This window comes from Hyaena hyaena, unplaced genomic scaffold (genome assembly GCF_003009895.1).
Source record: "Hyaena hyaena isolate Hyena2069 unplaced genomic scaffold, ASM300989v1 scaffold_128, whole genome shotgun sequence".
NCBI lineage: Eukaryota > Metazoa > Chordata > Mammalia > Carnivora > Hyaenidae > Hyaena > Hyaena hyaena.
In genome coordinates this window covers 2,029,416-2,038,531 of record NW_024080760.1, presented here as the reverse complement: position 1 = coordinate 2,038,531, position 9,116 = coordinate 2,029,416, and the positions used below count along the sequence as shown (strand labels likewise).

Below are 9,116 nucleotides of genomic sequence, written 5' to 3'. Positions count from 1 at the left end.
GAATCCTGAGAATGGTAGGATGAATGCTTGTTGATTCTTGATTCATGATATACCCTTAAATTTTGTGCATTTGGTATACTTTAGATAGCAGGAAACCAGGGACAAATCTAATGAACTGGCCCTAAAGTTAATTTTCTTCATACAAGAAATATTTCTACTCCATCTGATCTTGTTGCCAAATCAATAAATGGTAGCTCATCGCAACCAGCTTTATAAGTTAAGTAACCCTTTACGTGAAGAATCTGCGGTTCCTAAGTGATGATTTACTTACTGTTCTATTGGTCTTCTAGCGTCAAAAGAAACATGAATTATATTATGTGTTGAGATCAAGTCAGTGAGGTCAATTCTTACCCTGTTTTCCCATTTTTCCACTGCCATAAAAAACTTTAGAAGCAAAGCAAACTGAGAAGGTTAGGAATTAAGCAATCACATTTTAATCAATAAATAGGAACATGTGTATGTTAACCAGTGATTAGGCAGAATAAAATAGTAACTTATCAAGAATTCAAAAAGTAATCTTGAACACAAGGTGCAAAAAATCTTTGCCATAAACGTTGCCCACATACAGAATTAGAGGTAACAAAAAATTTACTCAGAATAAGGCTTGGAATAATCCAACAAGTTCCAGGTATAGTTAAAGAGCTAAAAAAAAAAAAAAAAAAAAGATTATTTTGCACAGAGTGGGCAATACGTAGATTATCTGACAACTCAATGAATAAATTACTGAATGAGGAATCACTGAACATCAGGGAATAGGATGACTTATATTCACATTATGGGCCATTCTGATATCCATTTCTTGTTCCTGCCCCACCTCACTAGGCTTTGCTGTGCTCTGTATCCCAGGAAATCACATTTCTCAGGGCCCCTGTCAGCTGGCTTCCAGGTATGGCTGGGAGGGTAAGGTGCCAGGGGGAGACCAAGGCAGGATAGATGAAGCTGGGGTATTTCTCCACATCTGACTCAGCTGGTACTGACCCTCTCAGTCAGGGGCTTTGTTTCTGCCATGGCTCCAAATCCCACTATCCCTTCGTGGTCCCAGCTTGCACCAGGCGGCCCCCACCATGACCAGGTGGCCAGTTCCTGTGGGCTTCTGGATTAAGGGAACCACACCTTTTCATAGCCCTAGGTGGTAACAGATTCCTTATATTTACCTTCTTTTTGATCATCTTTGTAAGCCAATCTCCTCTATTAAATCCCCTCTATTGAAACACCTAGAATGGTTTCTGTTTTCTGTCTGATATGTATTAGATTCATTAATTTTTCCCTCTCTCCCTTTAACTTATCTGGGAATTTTTGCATGAGAATCGGCCCTAAGCCAATGAAAAATCACTCAAATCACACTCAATACCCACTGTCTGCAACACAGGTGAACACACACAGCTTTTTCTCCAGCACTGAAATGCTCTATGCCAGGTGCAAACAGGACCCTGCTGTGTCACCAGTGATCATGGTGGGCACAGCCGAGAGTCATCTGCAGAGGTCGTTTTTGTTGTATGTACTAAATGGAACAACAAGGAGAAAAATACAAACAGAAAATCAGTCTTAAGAAGAAATTACAAAGTCATCAAATGGATAACTTTAAAAAAAAAAAAAAAAAGGCCTCCCCAAACAGAACATAAGACAGCACCAGAAAAGTTTCTTTCCTGTGGAATCAATAAATGTTCCTGAAATTAAAATCCTTTAGAATTTCTGGGTATTTCAAGAACATTAAAAAAAAAAAAAAAAAAAAAAGACTCATGAATGAATGATCCGTCGCTTTTCAGCTAGAAGGCATCCCTGTAATGGTTATTTTCAGAAGTAGAGTTCCTTGGTGAGCATAGAGACCACACACGGGATCTGTTTCTTCTCGTGGAAGTGGGGGTCATCAGACTGGGACTCAAAGTGCCTGGCCACCCTGTTGTTCACCCTGGTGAGGATATGCAGGATCTCCAGGCTCTTGCCATGCTCGTTCAGGACGGAGCACAGGGCCTGCACGAACCAGGACCCACTGCCCGGGTTCCTCCATGAGTAATAGCCTTCAATAAGACATAAAGGAGATGATCAGATCAGCTGGCCTGGCCACACCACCAAGAATGAGCTCTTGGTGTACGGAACCTCTGCTTTTCTGAAATTATCTTGCTCTGCATGCAAGTAACGGGTGAGAATTATGCTCGTGTGCTCAGTGAGCAAAGGTCTTAGGTTTAGAAGGCTGCATGAAGATGCTCAACACAAGACCTGGTGTTCTTGCATGGACACATAGCAAATACCTAAGTGCTCAAAGGAAATGCCAGTGAAGCACTCTTAACTCTGCAACCCCTCACTGTCCTCTGGGGGCAGAGCCACTTTCTAATCCAAGCCTCACAAGAGAGAAACTTGCAAGAGATCTCTGAGAATTCTGAGATGTGTTCCTGCTGCTGGGGGGGAGGGGGGGGAACACAGAACTGAAGCCGAGCTCCTTATGGAGAAATCTGGAAGTAAGAGGTGGCTGCCTGACCAACTGCCTTACAGTGAAGCCCAGAGAGCCTGCTGCTCCGGGAAGGCCACCATCACAAGGGCAAGGGGTGTGCTTCTCATGGACCAAACATGGTCTGTGGCAGAGAGAGCTGGCTCTCAGTTGTCCCTGGGTCCTGTCCAATGGGATTTCTTGGAGGGACAAGATCTCAGCAGGAAGAGGCTGGACAAGTGCCCTGAAGGATGCCCAGAAGAGGAGGAAAGAATCACGACGCAGAGCCAGGAACGAAGATGCAAAGCCAAAGCCAAGGAGATGCACGGTCCAGGAAACCCAGCGGTTCAGGAAAGTGCCCAAGGAGAAAGTACCCAGCCTTTATCATCTCCCCGGTTCGGAGCACAAGCAGCCAGGTGACCACGGGACCCGGAGCTTACCTTAACTCACTTCCCTCCCTCCTTCCCATCTTTGACTCTGGGAGAATCTAAAAAGAATCTAAAAAGGATCTGGCAAATGGGTGAGGAGATGAGTAAGGGGAAGGATCAAGGCACCTTAGACGTAGAGCCGGGCTGATCTGGGATAAGAAGAAATTTACAGCCAAATTGGGCTCAGGGTTTTAGTTGTTATTTCAGTCTGGACATTCTGGTTACAGGGCTGTGATTGACTTGAAAAGTGACAATACTGTCTAAATATCTTAGCACGAGCTGTAAAGCCATGGACCTGCTGATGTTTCCATACAGGGACAAGGGAATCTTCCCCTCACTAGCCCCCATTCCCTCCAGTTTAAAAGGAGAGCATGAAACAAAATAAAGTTGTAGTTGGGTTCCATGAAGAGCTGTGATTTGTGCCCGTAGTCCTAAACAGTCACAGCAATTTGATGAGAATTGGGTCACCGCTCATTATAACAATCACTTATTGAATAAATGCACAATAAGCAGGGATAACCTTTCCGTGTGACGTGACTGAGGCATCAGAATTCTTCCCACAGCCCACTGGTAACCCCAGTGTGATGATTTAAGCCCAATGATGTTAGCAGTACCAGAATGCAATTCGCTTGCATTGGGGCTCACGTAATGCATCTCATTCAATACAATGAACTGGTGAGGCTGGTCGAGGGCAGCCACCTCCATTTCAGTACTGCCCCTGCACTCATGTCCTCTAACCCCTGACCTGCTTGGTCTTCCAGGGAACCAGCCTCATCTTGTGATTCTCCTACCTAAAATAGCTCCATTGTACTTCATTATCAGGGTGAAGTTCAGGCTGCTTCAGACAGCACACAGGGCTCCCCACAATGGGAACCCCCATCCACCTGTCCAGGTTTGATCTATGCTGTGCCTCGTCACATCCTGTGCTATGGACTGTGTCCCCCAAAACTCAAATGTTGAGCCTCCAGCCCCTAATGGGACTATGTGTGGAGACAGGGGCTTTCTGAAGGTAATTAATGTTAAATGAGGTTGTGAGAGTGGAGCTCTGATTCCAAAGAATTAGTGTCCTTAACAGAAGGACTCCACCATCTCCCTGCCACGTGGGTGGGGACGGAGTTAGAAGTAGGTCATCTACCAGCCAAGAAGCAGACCCTCACTAGAAACCAAAATGGCTGGCACCTTGGTCTTGGATTTCTTAGCCTCCAGAATGGGGAGAAATATATTTCTGCCCTTGAGTCTGTGGCATTTTGTTACAGCAGCCCAAGCGGGCTAACCCACCTTGCGGTCCAGCATTTTGAGTTTTGCCAGAGCACTGGGCCCCTGACCCCTCGGCACTTGGTCCGGGAAGCCATCTTTCCCTTCCCCTGTCGTTTGAGTCTTCGTGACTCATTGGCATTTTATGAACGCCTCTCTCGCCTGCCTCCCTCGAGTTCACCCTTCTTCCCCTTCTTCTGCCAGACCTTGCTCGGAACACTGAGCTCTGCCTTGGGTTTGTCACCCAGACAGATGCCCCCATGACACTGCCTCCCTCTCAAGTGCAGGAAGACCAATTTTTTTTTTTTCACGTGATCCTTAAAGCCTGTAAACTTGTCATTCTCAGGAAACTTCATCTGTAGATCCTGCCAGAGCTAGTTTTCCAAACACACCTATTTACTGTAACCAGCCAATACCTCTGTAGCAAGCATGTGACAGAACTACTGCCTAACAGGGCATTTCTAAGTGATGGGTTTTAGCTAAAATAGAGGCAGGAATTCCACTCAACTGAGGCCAACAGGGAGCTTGGGGGATGGGTGGGCTTGCTCACTCCTGGTATTTTCTGGTGCCTGTTTCTGGGTCGCTGTGTAAAGGAATCCTGGTCCGAGCTACAGCTCTGGTTTTATACCGAAATCTCTATGGGATCTTGAGCATATCACTTAAGCTCACCCCAGCTCACCTTTTTTTAGTCTGTAAAATTAAGATAGGAACACCTTTCCTAACTACCTACTCCCTTATTAGAAGAACGATAAGCGGTAAGAGACATGAAAAACCCTCTGTGAGATGTAAAGTGCTATAGAAATGTTTGTTCTTACTATGACCAATAACAGGAGTGATACTCAATGGAAGGGTTGCGCTTAGTTGGAGAGAAACGTGATCACATCCCCGTGGCAGGCAGAACGATGGCCCCCAGAGAGGTCCACGCCCTAGCCCTGGAACCCGTGGACAGGTGACCGGACTTGGCAGAAGGGACTCGGCACATGTGATCACAGAGACAGAAGTAAGAGGGCGGGAGTACCCTGGGCTGCTCGGGTGGGCCCCCCCAATCCCAGGAGTCCCACACCTTCCCCAGCTGTGGTCAGAGAGAGGGACACACTCACAGGAGCATCACAGAAACATGAGGTTGCCGGCTCTGAAGCTGGAGGAAGAGGAGCACAAGCCAGGGAATCCAAACACGCTGGGAAAAGCAAGGACATGGGTCCTCCCCCTTGGGCCTCCAGAAGGGACGTAGCTCTGCCGGCCCATTTAGGAATTCTGACCTCCAGAGCAGGAAGAGAATCCACCTGTCTGTCTGAAGGTACTACGTTTTGGGGAATTTAGCACTGCAGCAACAGGAAAGGAATACAGCCCCAAGCCTGCGTGTTGATGGTGGAATGTCACGGTCCAGTTAATAGGCAACGGACTTGATACCTGGGACTGTGGAATAGGCGAAGAGAAAGTCGGCTTCAACAGGAATCTTGTATCGGGGACTGGCATCTGTGTCATTGATGGGCCCCGAGTCAGCCTGGACCCCGTCATCGAGCTCTGTCCCCCGGCAAGCCTAAGGAGCAAAGCAGAGATCACTCCATGGAGTCAGGCAGAGGAGGGCATGTGCTTTCACTGCAGCGTCCCAGTGCCGAGGACGCGCGTGTCAGGGACAGCAAGCGTTTGATCACTACATAAACGAACAAAGGTTGTGTCAAATTAGTGAGCAAGAGCAAATGAAAATAGTGTAGCGTCTTTTTTTCTTTTTAATTTTTTTTCAATGTTTTATTTATTTCTAGGAGAGAGAGAGAAAGACAGCGTGAGCAGGGGAGGGTCAGAGAGAGAGGGAGTCACAGACTCTGAAACAGGTTCCAGGCTCTGAGCTGGCAGTCAGCACAGAGCCCGACACAGGGCTCGAACCCACAAACCGTGAGATCATGACCTAAGCGAAAGTCGGACACTTAACTGACTAAGCCACCCAGGCACCCCAAAAAATAGTGTAGCGTCTTAAAGAAGCCCTGACAGGGGCGCCCGGGGGGCTCAGTCGGTGAAGTGTCCAACTTTGGCTCAGGTCATGATCTCACAGTTCTTGAGTTCGAGCCTCGAGTCAGGCTCTGTGCCGACAGCTCAGAGCCTGGAGCCTGCAGCCTGCTTCGGATTCTGTGTCTCCTCTCTCTGCCCCTTCCCCACTCGCGCTCTGTCTCTCTCTCTCAAAAATGAATAAATGTTAAAAAAAAAAAAAAAAAAAAAAGGAAGAAGCCCTCGCAGCCCACGGTCTGATGCAAATACAGATGCCAAGCATTTAGAGGCAGAGAAACAAAACACCAAACTGCAAACCCCAACTGAAACAGCACGCATGTTCGTAGAAGTGATCTGACCCAAGTCACCCTGTAATCTTTCCCGTTTTCGATGGCATTGGCTCTGAAAGGGGGCTTACCTGAATGAAGAAGAGTTTGGGTTTCTCTAGAAGGGTTTTGCATCTATCTCCCCTAAAGTGGGCCGTCAAGTCCTTGATGGCCGTCACACCGTCTGTTCCATAAATTAAATTTTCTTCTCCGTGGCTCAGTAAGATGCAGGCGAAGCAAGCTGAATTTCCGTGGTCCTCTTCAGACGCTGCGAGCAAGCCAGGTGAAGGTTGAAAGGTTAAGACATAAGTCCTGCGGGGCCTCCAAAGGGTCCTCCCTCCCAGCCTGGCAGCGGCACTGACTGTCAGTCAGACAGGTGTTCACGGTGAGGAGGAAGACCAGTGGAGAGAATTGAGAGACGCGGAGAACTCTAGAATTCTCCCTCAGTCTGAAACCATGAGGGGGCTGCCTCCTGAGGACCTGTACCCCAAATGTGGGAGGGGCTCAGGGGGCCACTGGGAGGCAGCATACTGGGGTGCTGAGGGCACGGTCCTGCTGCCCATTAGGTCTGTGATACCAGGCAAGTTACTTAACCATTTGTGCCTTGGTTTCCTTATCTGTAAAATCTGTTTAAAAAAGAAGGTACTTCGGGGCGCGCTTGGGTGGCTCAGTTGGTTGAGTGTCTGACTTGATCTCGGCTCAGGTTGTGGTCTCACAGCTTGTGAGATTGAGCCCTGTGTAGTTCTGGGCTGACAGTGCAGAGCCTGCTTGGGATTCTGTCTCTTTCACTTTCTCTCATAATAAGTAAATAAGCTTTAAAAAAATAATGTACATCTGACATATTTGGAGATTAGAGAAAAACTTACATTTTAACTCCCTTCTGGACAGAATGCTATAGACTTGTTCCTTCCCTACGAATTAACTCTTTGAAATTGAGACTGTTCTGAATTTGAATTAAAAAATTTTTTAAAAGTTTTTACATGTTTTTTATCTATTTCTGAGAGAGAGAGAGAGAGACAGCGTGAGCAGGGGAGGGTCAGAGAGAGAGGGAGAAACAGAATCTGAAGCAGGCTCCAGGCTCTGAGCGAGCTGTCAGCACAGAGCCCGATGCAGGGCTCAAACCCACGAACCGTGAAATCATGACCTGAGCTGAAGTTGAACGCTTAACCGACTGAGCCACCCAGGTGCCCCGAATAAAGTTTTTTTTTAATGTTTATTTATTTCAGGAAACTTAGATTTCTCCCTAAAAGATGAAATCAGCTCATATCCCCTGCCTAGCCTGCAGGCAGGGACTGAGTCGTCTGGATGAAGGAAAGTCTCCCCAGGCTGAAATCCCTCTGTCCTGCAAAGGCACCCCCCGTGCCCCCCAGCCCACTGGCGTGCTGCCCCTCCCGGGAACAGGAAGAAGATGGAGGCAGGGGGTAGGCCACGCACCTTGTTTCAGCAGATCTTGCATTTTGGCACAAGAGCAGTCATTGTAGATGACCACGTCAAAACCCAGGTTTCTGAAGCACTTGAAAAGAGCCTCGGCATCTTTGTCTGTTCCTTTTCGGACGTCCATGCCTGCGGGAGCGAAGCCCACGGTGAGCGATCCTGGGCTGCTGGACCGCCCGCCAGCATCACCCTGTCAGGCGCTAAGTGTGGCTTTGCTGGCTCCTGTGTAAATGCTCCCAAGGTCACAATTCAAATGAGCAACTTGGGGCTCCTGGGCGGCTCAGTCAGTTGGGTGTCTGATTCCAGCTCAGGTCATGATCTCGCAGTTCATGAGTTTGAGCCCCATGTCGTGCTGACAGCTCAGAGCCTAGAGACTGTTTCAGATTCTTTATCTCCCTCTCTCTCTCTGTCCCTCCCCCACTTGCACCCTTTCTCTCTCAGAAATAAAATGAGCAACTGATATATGAAGCAAACTGAAAGAGGGTCACTCAGCTTGCCTACAGAGGGTGAGCCTCATCATGGCATCTCCCCACTCCAACTGGGACCACAGGCGCATCTTGATTCTTAGCCCTTCGGTCCAAGTCCTGCATCTGATAACGCACCTGGTGGGACCTTCGACTCTAATGCCTCTGGTGTCCTGGCATCCCTCCCTCCTGGACACGTAAATAGCACTGGGTGGGGGGCTGTCTGCCGCAGCAGTTGGGAACAGCCTTGCTCCAGTCAAAGTCTGATACAAGCTGAAGACAACGGAAGGGAACAGGGAAGGTTAGCCCATGCCCACAACACTTACCTGTCTTTTTGTCGAAGTTCTTGTTGTTTATTATGATGCATTTGCCCAACTTCTCAAAATTCATGTTATATTGATACTTAGGCACTTGGTCCTGGGTGGTGGTGATGGATTTCCCCGAGTCATTTTTCTTCTTCTTACTGGGGAAATATAAAGCCAGTCAGGGGTTGTAGAAGACATTTGGATGGAAACGGCCTCTTGGTTCCACTACTGGCAGAGAAGGGGTACCCAAGTGAGCGCCAATATCTGTGAAGAAAAGGCCCGAGGTGGGCAGATGGCTTGGCTTAGCTGCCATATTTAAAATGAACAGGACCTCCTGCCTTGTTTCATCACGTGCCAGAAAGATGCAAATTATAGCCACAATGTGGACACTAGGACAGGCTCACCAGTTTGGCTACAAAGTGTTGGTGACCACGTTTCACACCTGGAATGGTCATACGTTGCTGTGCGAACCTACTTCGGACTTTCATAGTGGAAAA

The 9,116-nt window shown here is 47.9% G+C and overlaps 1 protein-coding gene across 4 annotated transcripts in view; it reads right to left on the bottom strand.

The window, feature by feature from the left end:
* Nucleotides 1-1,577: 1,577 nt before the first annotated feature.
* CASP7 (caspase 7) overlaps nucleotides 1,578-9,116 on the bottom strand; it is a 29,489-nt gene continuing 21,950 nt past the window's right edge. For all 4 annotated transcript variants that reach the window (XM_039237671.1, XM_039237668.1, XM_039237669.1 and 1 more), the window contains exons 3-7: nucleotides 8,641-8,777; nucleotides 7,851-7,979; nucleotides 6,509-6,684; nucleotides 5,518-5,647; nucleotides 1,578-2,018 (exon numbers count right to left, since the gene is read on the bottom strand). In XM_039237671.1, the coding sequence (XP_039093602.1) occupies nucleotides 1,795-2,018; nucleotides 5,518-5,647; nucleotides 6,509-6,684; nucleotides 7,851-7,979; nucleotides 8,641-8,777 (796 nt within the window). In that variant the 3' untranslated portion in view covers nucleotides 1,578-1,794. The remainder of the gene's footprint in view (nucleotides 2,019-5,517; nucleotides 5,648-6,508; nucleotides 6,685-7,850; nucleotides 7,980-8,640; nucleotides 8,778-9,116) is intronic.